This window comes from Gossypium arboreum, chromosome 10 (genome assembly GCF_025698485.1).
Source record: "Gossypium arboreum isolate Shixiya-1 chromosome 10, ASM2569848v2, whole genome shotgun sequence".
NCBI classification, from domain to species: Eukaryota; Viridiplantae; Streptophyta; class Magnoliopsida; order Malvales; family Malvaceae; genus Gossypium; species Gossypium arboreum.
In genome coordinates this window covers 116,278,686-116,290,204 of record NC_069079.1, presented here as the reverse complement: position 1 = coordinate 116,290,204, position 11,519 = coordinate 116,278,686, and the positions used below count along the sequence as shown (strand labels likewise).

At 34.4% G+C, this 11,519-nt stretch overlaps 1 protein-coding gene across 1 annotated transcript; it reads right to left on the bottom strand.

Annotated features, from left to right (window-relative positions):
* Nucleotides 1-1,057: 1,057 nt before the first annotated feature.
* On the bottom strand, nt 1,058-2,002 carry LOC108487888 (uncharacterized). The gene has a single exon (XM_017792226.1). The coding sequence runs from the start codon at nt 2,000-2,002 to the stop codon at nt 1,058-1,060; it is 945 nt and encodes a 314-aa protein (XP_017647715.1).
* Nucleotides 2,003-11,519: the final 9,517 nt, after the last annotated feature.

The window sequence follows — 11,519 nt, the reverse complement described above, 5'->3', positions numbered from 1 at the left end:
AAGTTCATGGGCATTCTAGCATCAACTTGCCCCTGTTGAGGCCTTATTGTGATGGACGGCCTTTAGAGATATGCCTCAGTTTGAGTTTGCACATGAGGTGGGGTAAAACCCGGAGGATGATCCTCATTATCCTCTTCGGTGATAGTCATAGGGGCCTTTCCTTTATCTGTTGCCCCTCTCAGCAGCTGAGCCATTTCAGCCATCATATTCCTTTGAGCCTCCAACATTTGATCTTTCATCTCCTGTTGGATTTTCGCCAATTGTTCCTGTAATTGCTCCTACATTTGTTTCTGGATCTGCTCAAGTCTTTGATCCATATTCTTTGTCTTAGCGCGTGTACCGTAAGGATGTGTTGCTTCCAGATTATTCTTTTTCTCACTCTCTTTTTCTCCCTAATAATTTTAACTAATTAGGGTCTTTCTATAAATTTGAATGCATATGATGTGATGAGATGCAAATGCATAAATGCAAAAATATATCGATTCTGATTCAGTTTCTTTTAGAAAACGTTATTTAAGAAATAAAAATCTTTACACAAAACAGATTACAAATACGCCTTTGCCCTCAGGCCTAAAGTTTTAACCCTATCCAATAATAAAGCTAACTCTAGACCTCTATCTGACACTAACTCATACTTTGTACTCAATACATTAGCTTGCGCTGCCAGGACTTGCAAATGATCAGCAACCTCTCGAATCTGTACTATAGCTTCTCCCATGAGGTAGTCCCTATCCCTGACTTGATCCTGAAAATGGTGAAGCTCTCCCTTCCAATGTTCTTCTCTTGCCTCGAGCTACTCAATCCGTAGCTCACAGTTTTGCAATGCTGCTTCCAACCCTCCAATATTATGCTTCATTTCCTCGATCTTATCTAGGCTTGCCTTTAACTTGACTGCAAAGTTACGACTTCGGTGATGATGAAGAGATCGTCTAAGCTCAGTCACCTTAGTTTTTAATCCTTGATTCTCCTTTTCTAAGGCCTGATTATGCGCTTGCATCTCTTGGAATTTCTTCTCCCAATACTCGGCTTTGGCTCTTTCTTCTTGAACCTCTTATTGTCACTGCTCTGAAGACTTCCCCAATCCAGCTCTTTTCATTAATAACTGTATCCTCTTATATTGCGTCTTCAAGTCATCTTGGTCTTCCTCAATCTTCCTCTTTTTTTTTCTCTCTTTTTCGGCCTCAATTCTATGAACGTCGACGTCTAAGCTCAAGTACATCTTCTCCTCCTCAAGCTTCTCTATCTTTCTCCCGAGCTCTAAATTCTTCCTTTCAAACTCTTGCTTTATAACTTCCAACTCTGATGGAATCACTCGTAAACTCTCCTTCATTGATCGGGTAGCCCCCAAACTTGGCCTAGGGATATTATCATTGATCCTCTTACTAAACCACTCTTTGTATCCAAGGATCGTCGTCGGTCTTTCAGTCAGAATCTTTATACAACAAACTTTCTTCCAAGCCTTGGAAATCTTTCGCATCTTCTTCTTATAATGATCCCCTTTATATAAGAAATCACTCTGAGCTAACCCTTGTGTTGCCGGTATAAACTGCCCCGCTTTGTATTTCCTTAGGACGAGTAATGGTGCAGAACCAACGACTCCCCAAATTCCAGGAAGAGGTACCCAATCAAAACTTCCACAACGATAAAGGACTTCATTAGGAGCCATCCAAGGAGCTTTCCACATTACATATTCCTCTTGGAGATTCTGAAGTATTTCCGTCCATCTTTCCTCTGTAATGTCATCCATCCTCGGCGTAGTTGCAGCTTCTGTTAAGGGAGAATAGTCCTCAAAGAACACTCGGTAAGGAACCTTATCAACCTTCCAAAAGTGACTATGGAACCATACTAACAACAACTGTGTACATCCAATGAATCTACCTTCACCAGCTCTCCGACATGCACTCAAGGATCTAAACTTCTCGGCTAGGATTGCAGGCACAGGTGTGTTCTGTTTACTAAGTTGATCGAATAAATTTGCAACTACCTCATCTATGTGCCCCATAGCTTTTGGGAAAATCACTAAACCATACATACTTAAGGCCAAGACATCAACCCTCTTATTCACATCTGGGTGTGCCAATATCAAATCCCTCAAACTTGCCTACGGAATACATTTACTATCACCCTTTTGTTGTACTCGAGCTGCGGCCTACTGTTCACTCACCCCTGTAATCATCATTAATTTCTTCACGAAAGTTGGGGGATTAGCAGCCCTAACATAAGCTTTGTTACCTTGAATTTTTGGACAGTGAAGCAAGGTCGTATACTTCTCCAAAGTAGGTACTAAGTCTACCTCTCCAAATGTAAAACAACTATAAGCAGGGTTCCAAAACTGTACCATAGCTCGAAACAGATGCTTATCCACCTTGATGTCTAGCAAATAGGGAAGATCTCGATAATTCTGGTAGAACAGCTGTTTAGCCTCGTCATCCCATTGGGCCTAAATGTCCTTCAACTCCTTCAACTCATTCTGTGTTGAACTGATACGAGTGAAGTCCCACAACTCTAATGTATACCCCTCAGTGACACTATCTCCTTTCTCTAACTGGGTTTTTTCTGACCATGCACAGACAGAAGCATTGTCCTCCACTTTATCAAGATATTCGTTCTGTAACGCCCCAATTTTCAAGAATTCTGTGAATGTTGGCATAGGTTTAATTATGTTAGTGGGCCTCTAGATGGCCCAAGCTTAAGATAGAACCCGCTAATTTTAGTTAATTTTTGTTCCATAAGAAAAAAGGGAGTGAAATTATGAAATAGGACCTATGTGAAAATATTTGAAAATGCTATAGGCTAATTTGTAGTGGCCAAATAAATAGGAGTGCAAAATAGGAGGATTTGCATGTCAAATTCCCCACTTTTAATGTAGTGGCCAGCCAAGGTGATGGATAGTTGATAATGTATGCATTTTAGCATTTTAATAGTTAATGGATGATGGGCATTAGCATTTTAATAGTTAATGAATGATGGGCATTAACATTTTAATAGTTAATGGATGATGGGCATGATAAGCATTATGGGCATATTTTTATTGGAATTATGGCATGAGTATGGCACAAATATTAGTATATCATTTATGTGTCATAAAATGTTGAGTGATAAGAATAACAAAAGGAAGTAAAGGAAGGTTGTTGTTCATTCTTTGTTCTCCATAGCTGAATTTGAGAGAGAGCAAATAGGGGAGGAAACCCTTGAATATTCGGTCACTAGGACGAGGAAAAATTGAAGGTAAGTTCTTGGTACTTTGCTTCTATCTTGATGTTCATGAGTTCTTCTTGATTCTACCCTAACTCATGAAGCATATTTTAGTTTTTGGTTGTTGTTTCATGTTCTTTTGATGAAAAATGGAAGATAGGTGAAGTTGAGCCAAACAAATGAGCATGCATGTGCCTTAGATGCTAAAGGGAAAAATCGGCTAACATGTTGTGCTTTAAAATGATGAAATGGAGATTATACTTAAGTAAAATCATAGATATGTGATGATTGATTGGTGGTATACATGTTTAAATAGCAAGCATGCAAGTTAGGTGTGAAAGAGTGATTTGGTAATAAATCTGCTTGGGACAGCAGCAGTAATGTGAATTTGGAAAATCACCATAAATTGTGGGAGATGAATTAGAAGCTGAATAAATTATGTAATTAAAGCTTAATGAGTCTAGTTTCAAATGAAATAAACTAGAACATATTTTGAATTCTGTACAATGAGAAATTTGATTCGTAATGAAGAGTGGTCAGATTAGTCAAACAGTGAAACATGGGAAACTTTGAGAAAAATTTGGTATTTATTGGCTAAACTAAAAATTCTGAAAATTTTATGGATAGAAGATATATGAGTCTATTTTCAGGGAAAATTAACGGCACTTGATTTGGAGTTTCGTAGCTCCAGTTATAAATGATTTAGTGACTGTTGCTCAGGAAGACAGCTTGCAGTGAAATTATGATTATGTGGTAAACATTGACAAAAATTTGTTAATGAGTTGCTTATTGATTTCTTATAAGCTTACTATGATCTGTAGATGTGGTTGGCGAATATTGTAAGGGGTTAATCGTAGTTTGTATTTGAATAGTTAGATTAACGTGTTAGTAATCCAATTGTAAGCGGTTCGTAATGCGGATCTCGTCAAGATATCGTCGCAAAAGCAGTGTGTAACTAACACCTCTTTCTTAGTCCGGATCGGCAAAAGTCGAAAAGCGAAATGCCAAAACCGGTATTTTGTAGATTTACTGAGTGTACAAATGCTCGTGAGGTAAATCGATTAATGTTTTTGGTAAGCTGAAAATTTGGACCGCAAAATGCATGATTTACGTGCCTCGATATTTTTGGACTTAATGGGCCAAAATTGGAATGATGGGCCAATCTGCCCAATTCGGTAAGAACCCTCGGTAGTGATTCATTAGTACGTGAAAGGTAGGAATATGCATGAAAACCCTAAAATAGATAAATTATTGAAATACCTTTAAAAGTGAAAAATTTACGCTTTTACCCCTAGGAGATAAATTCTTGAAATACCCCTAGGTTAAATTGACCTAAATGCATGTTTGATTGTTGTTATTTACTTGCATGCCATGTTGTTATTATCGATGCATGGGACCGGGATATTGACGAGGAAGTACTGAAAGTGGCTTGTCCACGTCTTGGAGGCTTTGCCTCAATTCTTCGATAATCGAGCAAACAAAGTTGCAAGCTGTGGAGTGTTAAATTTGGGTGGGTTGAGCTATTCCCCACATGAAGTGTATGGTTGGTGCGGGTGGAGTGTAGTGGTTGGTGGGTTGAGTAGTCTCCCAAATGGGCTTGCATATGTTTACTTGATGTTGCATGTATTTTGAAATGGGCCTATGGGCCATCATTATCTGAATAAGGGCTAAGGCCCGGTTTATTGTAATCTGAAAAGGGCTCGCCCAAGATCACTTTATTACTGAATGGGCTTAGGCTCAATGGGCTTGAGCTGACTTGGGCTTTGAATGGGTTTTCCTTACACACCGAGTTTCCCAAACTCACCCTTTTATTTTCATCCACGCAGAAATCCCCAACCATAGTGGGCTTGGAGTCGTGAGGGAATTCGGAGTGGCCACCGCTTACGAAAGTTTATTTTTTTCGGTGAATGGACATCCTTTTATTTACGTTTGAAGTTTTGGGTTTTAAATGTAATAAGGCCGCTTAATTATTTTTGATGGTTTTAATATGTATTACTAAGATAGGTATTACTTATTTTAACTGTTGAAATTGGATAGCTTTAGGGCGCGTTTTCAAAAACAATAGTTGATTTCAAAATAACACGACAACAAGCAAAGCTTCCGCAATGAAAGTATTTTCCAAAATTAATCACTTTTCCTAAAAATGACTTAATCGAATCGGTTTCCTAGAAATATCCATGACATTAAGGTGTGGCAATGGCGGTAAGCATGTCTAGGATTGGATCCGAAAGGAGCTTGGTACTTAAGCAGTCCGATGGACTCACCACCTCTTTTCGGTTTCCTACCGGTGCATGACTTCCATTCACTTTAACCCTTAATGAATTAATCTTTTGAACATCAAGTACGATTTTCTGGACTTAGAATGGAAATTTTTTTTACGTTTTTGATGTGGCATGCTGGATCCGGCCATAACTTCTGGGCCGAGTTTGGGGTGCTACACGTTCCTCATTACAAAACTTTCTAATCTAGAAATCGAACCGTGAATCGATACCTGTAAATGTTGAGTGACATGCAATGATAACAAAATAAAATAAGTCAGTATCATATATAAACTTATAATAAGCAAGCACTTATAAAGGTAGCTTACTAAAGGCTATCACTATACTCCCTAGGTTAAGCACTTAAAGTTTATTATATGCATTTCAGTTCTAAAGCGAGGGTACCTGAACCAGCAGATTCCTCGGTCCTCATCCGTTATAGGCTCATATGGACCAAGTTCGGTTTAAAGGAACACATTTCCTTATGGCCATACGGAGATGAAAATCTCACGAAGACATAGGTACAGATGTATCCCGGAAGCAATCCACTAGCCCATACAGAGGTGAAAACCTCACGAAAGCGTAGCTTCTCACTCCTACTTAAGGGTACGACCACAGCGGTCATGCACATGCAATGTGTTCGGAAACAAGATAACAAACATATGCAGCAAACACATGTAAAAAAATCAATATATGTAAAATTTTCCAAACTTCTGACATTAAGACAGAAAATAATCAATTTCTTGGCTTGACTCTCTTATTTGTCCCTAGCGGAGTCGCCAAGCTGTCGAAACCTTTTTTAAAAGGGAAGAGTATTTCGAAAACGGGAGTCGCCACCAATCTTTTTAGGTGTGATTGGATCACCTTATAAAATATTTTGGTCTACAAAGACATGAGAAGATGGGTTTGGAAGTCGATTACGTGCGAAGAAGGATTAGCACCCTCGCAACGCCCAAAATTGGTACTAAATTAATTTTCTGTCTTGATGTCAAAAGTTTGAAGGAATTTAGAAATAAGATCCCTTTTTAAAGCTATAATAATTTGCTGAAAATCGAGATTCTTTCGCTCCAAAAGAGTATAAACATCACATCCATCATGATTGGACACAATTTTTAGTCTTTCGTAATTGAAATCATCTCGTGATTTATGAAATCTATTTAGAAGGATACTTTAGACATTTAGACAGACGGGAAATCGCAACCCAGTATGTTAGGGCACTATTTCCCGAATTCCTAAATACCAAAAATATTGCCTTTTTTTTTAAATTCTTTTAGATTAAATGAGATAAAAATTTTAAAAGCATATTATAAAAGATCAATATTAAGTAAACTAAGTTACCTAATACATACTTTAACATTTCATGTAATATAGTATGGAAAATGATAAATAATGACGTAAATCACACAAGATACATTAACATTTCATGCATATATAATTGTAAACAACGTAAATATACACACATTATCATTCCATGCAAAATACAACATAAAGAATAATGAATAACACAATACAAATTACATAATATATACAATAATATTCATGCGAATATAACTTAAAATAACAACATAAATTTCCATGCAAATATATAAAATAATAAATAAAATATGAATAACAAGTAATTCATAAGATACAATTAACATATTAAAACAAGACTAAATAAGCGCAGAATGATACAAAATAAATAAAATAGGAATATATAACTAAAGTCAGAAGAAAAGAAAAGAATAAATTAAATATAAATAAAATTAAAAACAATATATAAATAAAGGATAATTCTTTAAAATTATACTATATAATGTAATAACTTAATATATACTTATACAAATAATATGTTGAATAGGAACAAAATTTTATAATAAATTTTAGAATATTAAATACTAAATATTTAATAATGATATATATTATTTAATAATAGTTTAAACTTTTTTTAGAAAAAGTGTACATAATAATAAATAAATAATAATATATAATATATAATAAAAATAATATAATGAATAAAATATATATTAAAATAACATAATATATGATAAAATGTCTAATAGAATATAAATAATACTTAGATAAAAATATTTATAATAATTTTTATATAAATAATGTTTTAGTAAAATAAATAATATAAAAATATTTAAAATAAATAAATTATATAAAAATTTTAAAAAGGACTAAAATGAGATAAGAATAAAATTCTAGGGTTAATTTTAAAATAATAAAAGAATTTTAGACCCAATTGAAACACGCGCTCAAGCCAAGGGACTCACTGGGCAATTTACCCCTAATCCCAAAACGACGTCGTTCCAAAATAGGCTTTATTATAGCAGCTAGGACCAAATTAAAACAAGAATAAAAAAAATAGGGCCAAATTGTAATAAAATAAAATAAAATTATAAATATTGAAAATGCGGAAAGACCAATTGGGTAATTTTCCCATTTACTAAAAACACGCGGATCCTCCCCGGGTCACGGGTCAACGCGCGGATCCTAAGCTTAAATGGCACCGTTTTTGTACTTATTAGACTAAGCAAAAACGACACCGTTGCTATTATACTATTTAAGTCAATTTGTTTGCCCAAAATTCATTTTTAGAAACTGTTTTTTTTTAAAAAAAATCTTTGAAATCCTCTGAAAGAGGAGAGGAGAAGGCTATCCGGGCTCCGGCTCCGACCTCCGATTCTTTGGGCAGACGCTACCATCGCCATACACGCACCACCGTACACGGTGGTCGGAAGGTCAAAAGCCTTCATTTTTCCAGGCGAAGCACAGGTAATCTCTTCCTTTTAAATACTAACAGCTTTTTTGTAAAAATAATTCATAAGCATTTTAAAAAAAAGAAATAAATTAACAGAAACGAAGGAATAACTAAATCACCTCAAAAAAATCAAATGCTTTTATTTCTTTCTTCTCTGTATATGCGTGTATCTGTTTGTATCTCTTTCTCGTAATATCTATTTTCGTATGTATCTCCAAAAAAAAAAGTCCTTGTTACAGTGAAATCATTCAGCTTTTATAGCCTCTATTTACAAGTTTGGTGTATTCCCTGCTCGATTCCTTGCCATGTTTGCTGTGTTCTTCTTTTTCTTTTTGCAGGTGATGACGAGAAAGTAGGCGACGATCATGCACTGATGACGCGGATCTACCGGTGGTGAGATTGGCATGCCGATTACGGTGTGAATTCTGGAACCTTCCTCTAGCGTTTGCTGCGCCTAGGGTTTCAGAAACCCTAGGTCTTCCGTTCTTTGTTTGTAGTTTGGGCCTCCTTGGGCCGTGTCCCATTTGTGGGTTGGGTGTAACCGGGTATTGGGTAGTTTAGGTATTCTTTTAGACCAGTTGAGCTACAAGTATAATCGAGTTTGGGCTATCGGGCCTTTAGGCCTGTTTATTGTAAGTTGGACATTAACATGGACTTTTATTTTCAGTTTATAAATTTAGTTTATCTCATTTCACGGGCCCGGGAAAATTTGGGCTGTTACAATATTCACATTAATTTATTCACAGGAATCAATCAATCATAAAAATAAACAATTTTGATTCTCCATAGTTTTTCGTTTAAAGGAAAAATTGAATAAGTGAATGTGAACAATACACCAGGTAAGGTTTTAGGAAAGGGAGGTGAGTCTTATTTGAGTGCTGAAAAATCAAGTCTTTCCTTGCCAAAGTCAATCTTAGACATGCATCTTCTCATTACCACACTTCTCACAACAATCGAATAACCTAAAAAATTGGACAAAAAATACAACAAATGTATTTTCGCATTACCACACTTCTTATTTTTCAATCTATCAATTATGGATCATCTCATACATATATATCAAAATTATAATATAATATAACATAATATAAATATTATAAACAATTATAAAACAAATATATAAAGAGACGGGTACTTAAATTAAAACGGTCGGCTAAGGTTTTCATGGTTTTATTTCTAGAAAATAAATGAAATGCAAAATTACATATTTTTTCACCACAAGACATTTCTTAGGCAAAAATACATAGCTTTTCGCCACAAGACATTACTTTAGGAAAAATTACATTTAGTTTTTATGTCCATTTCTGACTCACAAGAATTTTATGAATTAAAAAGAAAGTCCCCTATGTGGAGATGATAGTCCAGGATCTATTTCTTAAGAACCACAACCTTAGAAAAAAAAATAACAAATATATGATATTGCATCCATTCCCATATATAACTCCAAACATGCAGAATATCTAAAGAATGCCATTTTCTATATAATCAAATCATTCAAAAGATGAGAAATATATTTTGATTATTAGATTGTACTTATAGATAAAACACAACTTGACTCTGATACTAATTATTGGAATATCAACTTTGAAAAATATAATGAAATATATGTTTAAGGGAAAATGAGAGTTTTAAATTTTTTTTTCCAAAAACAAGAACTTTTCCAAACACTTAATCAAAATCATATCTTTATGATTCGTCTAGGATGAACGTTCAACCAAGTAGTCTTCTTCGCTATCCTCAAGTTCACGTCTACTGAGTGTGGCTTCACTTAAAATCAAATTTTTTTGACAAAATTACCAGTGGGGCAATTTCATAATTTCTTTAAACTTTTGGGATCAAGTTGTAAATAATAAGAATATCTCTAGAAATTTTCTGAAATAATTTCTTAATAAAATTTTCTCTCTACAACTTTTCTTGAATTCAAGTGTATGAGAATAATGATCCATGATCTCAGAGTTTAAAGAGAGTTTAATTAGGATTAGAATTAATTACATTAATATTAAATTAATAAAATATTATCTAGATAAATATTAAATTAAAATTAACATCTCATATTGATATTAAATTAATATAAATTAAATTAAATATCTCATATTAATCTCTAGATAAATATTAAATTAAATTTAATATTAAATTCATTAAAACAATATTATCTTTGGAAAAGTTAATTTGAAATTAAATTACCAATAGAGTCCCACTAGAATTTTTCCACTACTCTACCAGCAAAAAATTGTCGCTACGGACCATTCGTTAGCCACTCGATTGCCATCAGTGCGACTCCCCCAGCACCCAGAATCTACGTCGTTTTGCCTAAATGGGCCTGGTCAGTTTGATTATTGCCAATTCAGTTAGAGCTATTAATTGCCCTACTAGTTTGATCCAACCATCAGTTGGACCATCGACCATGTTTTGCAAACAGGGCCCGGTTCAATCAATTTTGGGTTTCGGTCTTGGGTTTTTGGTTCTCGGGTTTAATTTTTATCTCAGGTCCAATTTTCAAGTTCAATTACCCATTGGGCTAATTGTCTAACTTGAAAGTTAATTTCCAAAAATATCATATTTATTTTAATTAATTTTATTAATTTAATTTTTACTTGATCAAAATTAATTTTCCCAAAAATAATTGAGATTTTCTAAATTAATTTTTCTAGAAAATTGTTTAATTAAATTATCTTGTTGAACAAATTTTGACAACTACCTGATTTAATTCCACATCGAATTAATTGACTTAATTAAATTATTTCCAAAGTCATAAAATTTTCTTCTGATTCAAATGAAGCCCAATTGAGCTTTTGTTGAGCTAGCGAAGGGACCAATTGAACATATACAATTAGGCTTGAGCAATTGCAATTACGTCCAGAAGGATTGTTCTGATAATTCACAATTTACTTACTCATGGAGTCAGTCTAGAAGAAGTACCATGATTGAAAACTCGTCATTGTATATTCTTTATGAAAGCAATTCATCCAATTGCTTTGTCCAATGACCTCGCCATGTGTGTGTTACCCTCATATGATATCATTGATTCCTTTGAGTTATTATTCACTGAACACAATCCTATTTTATCTCATTGTCATCATTATGTCTTCTTAATAATTAATATGATCACTATCAACTATTGACTGTGATAAATTGCTCATTCGAGAACAAATAACTCGTGGCCATATTCCATATTTATCAATCCACACAATGCCAATGAGAGGATGGTTGGAAAAAATAAGTTTGAAAAACGCAGCGAAAAATAAATTTAAGGAAAAACTAGAGTGTTAAAAATTTTTCCAAAACAAGATTTGTAACACCCCAAACCCGGCCCAGACGTT

Bases quoted from the DNA above. Each gene is read 5' to 3' on its own strand.
- LOC108487888 (XM_017792226.1), bottom strand. From the start codon at position 2,002: ATGGGGCACATAGATGAGGTAGTTGCAAATTTATTCGATCAACTTAGT.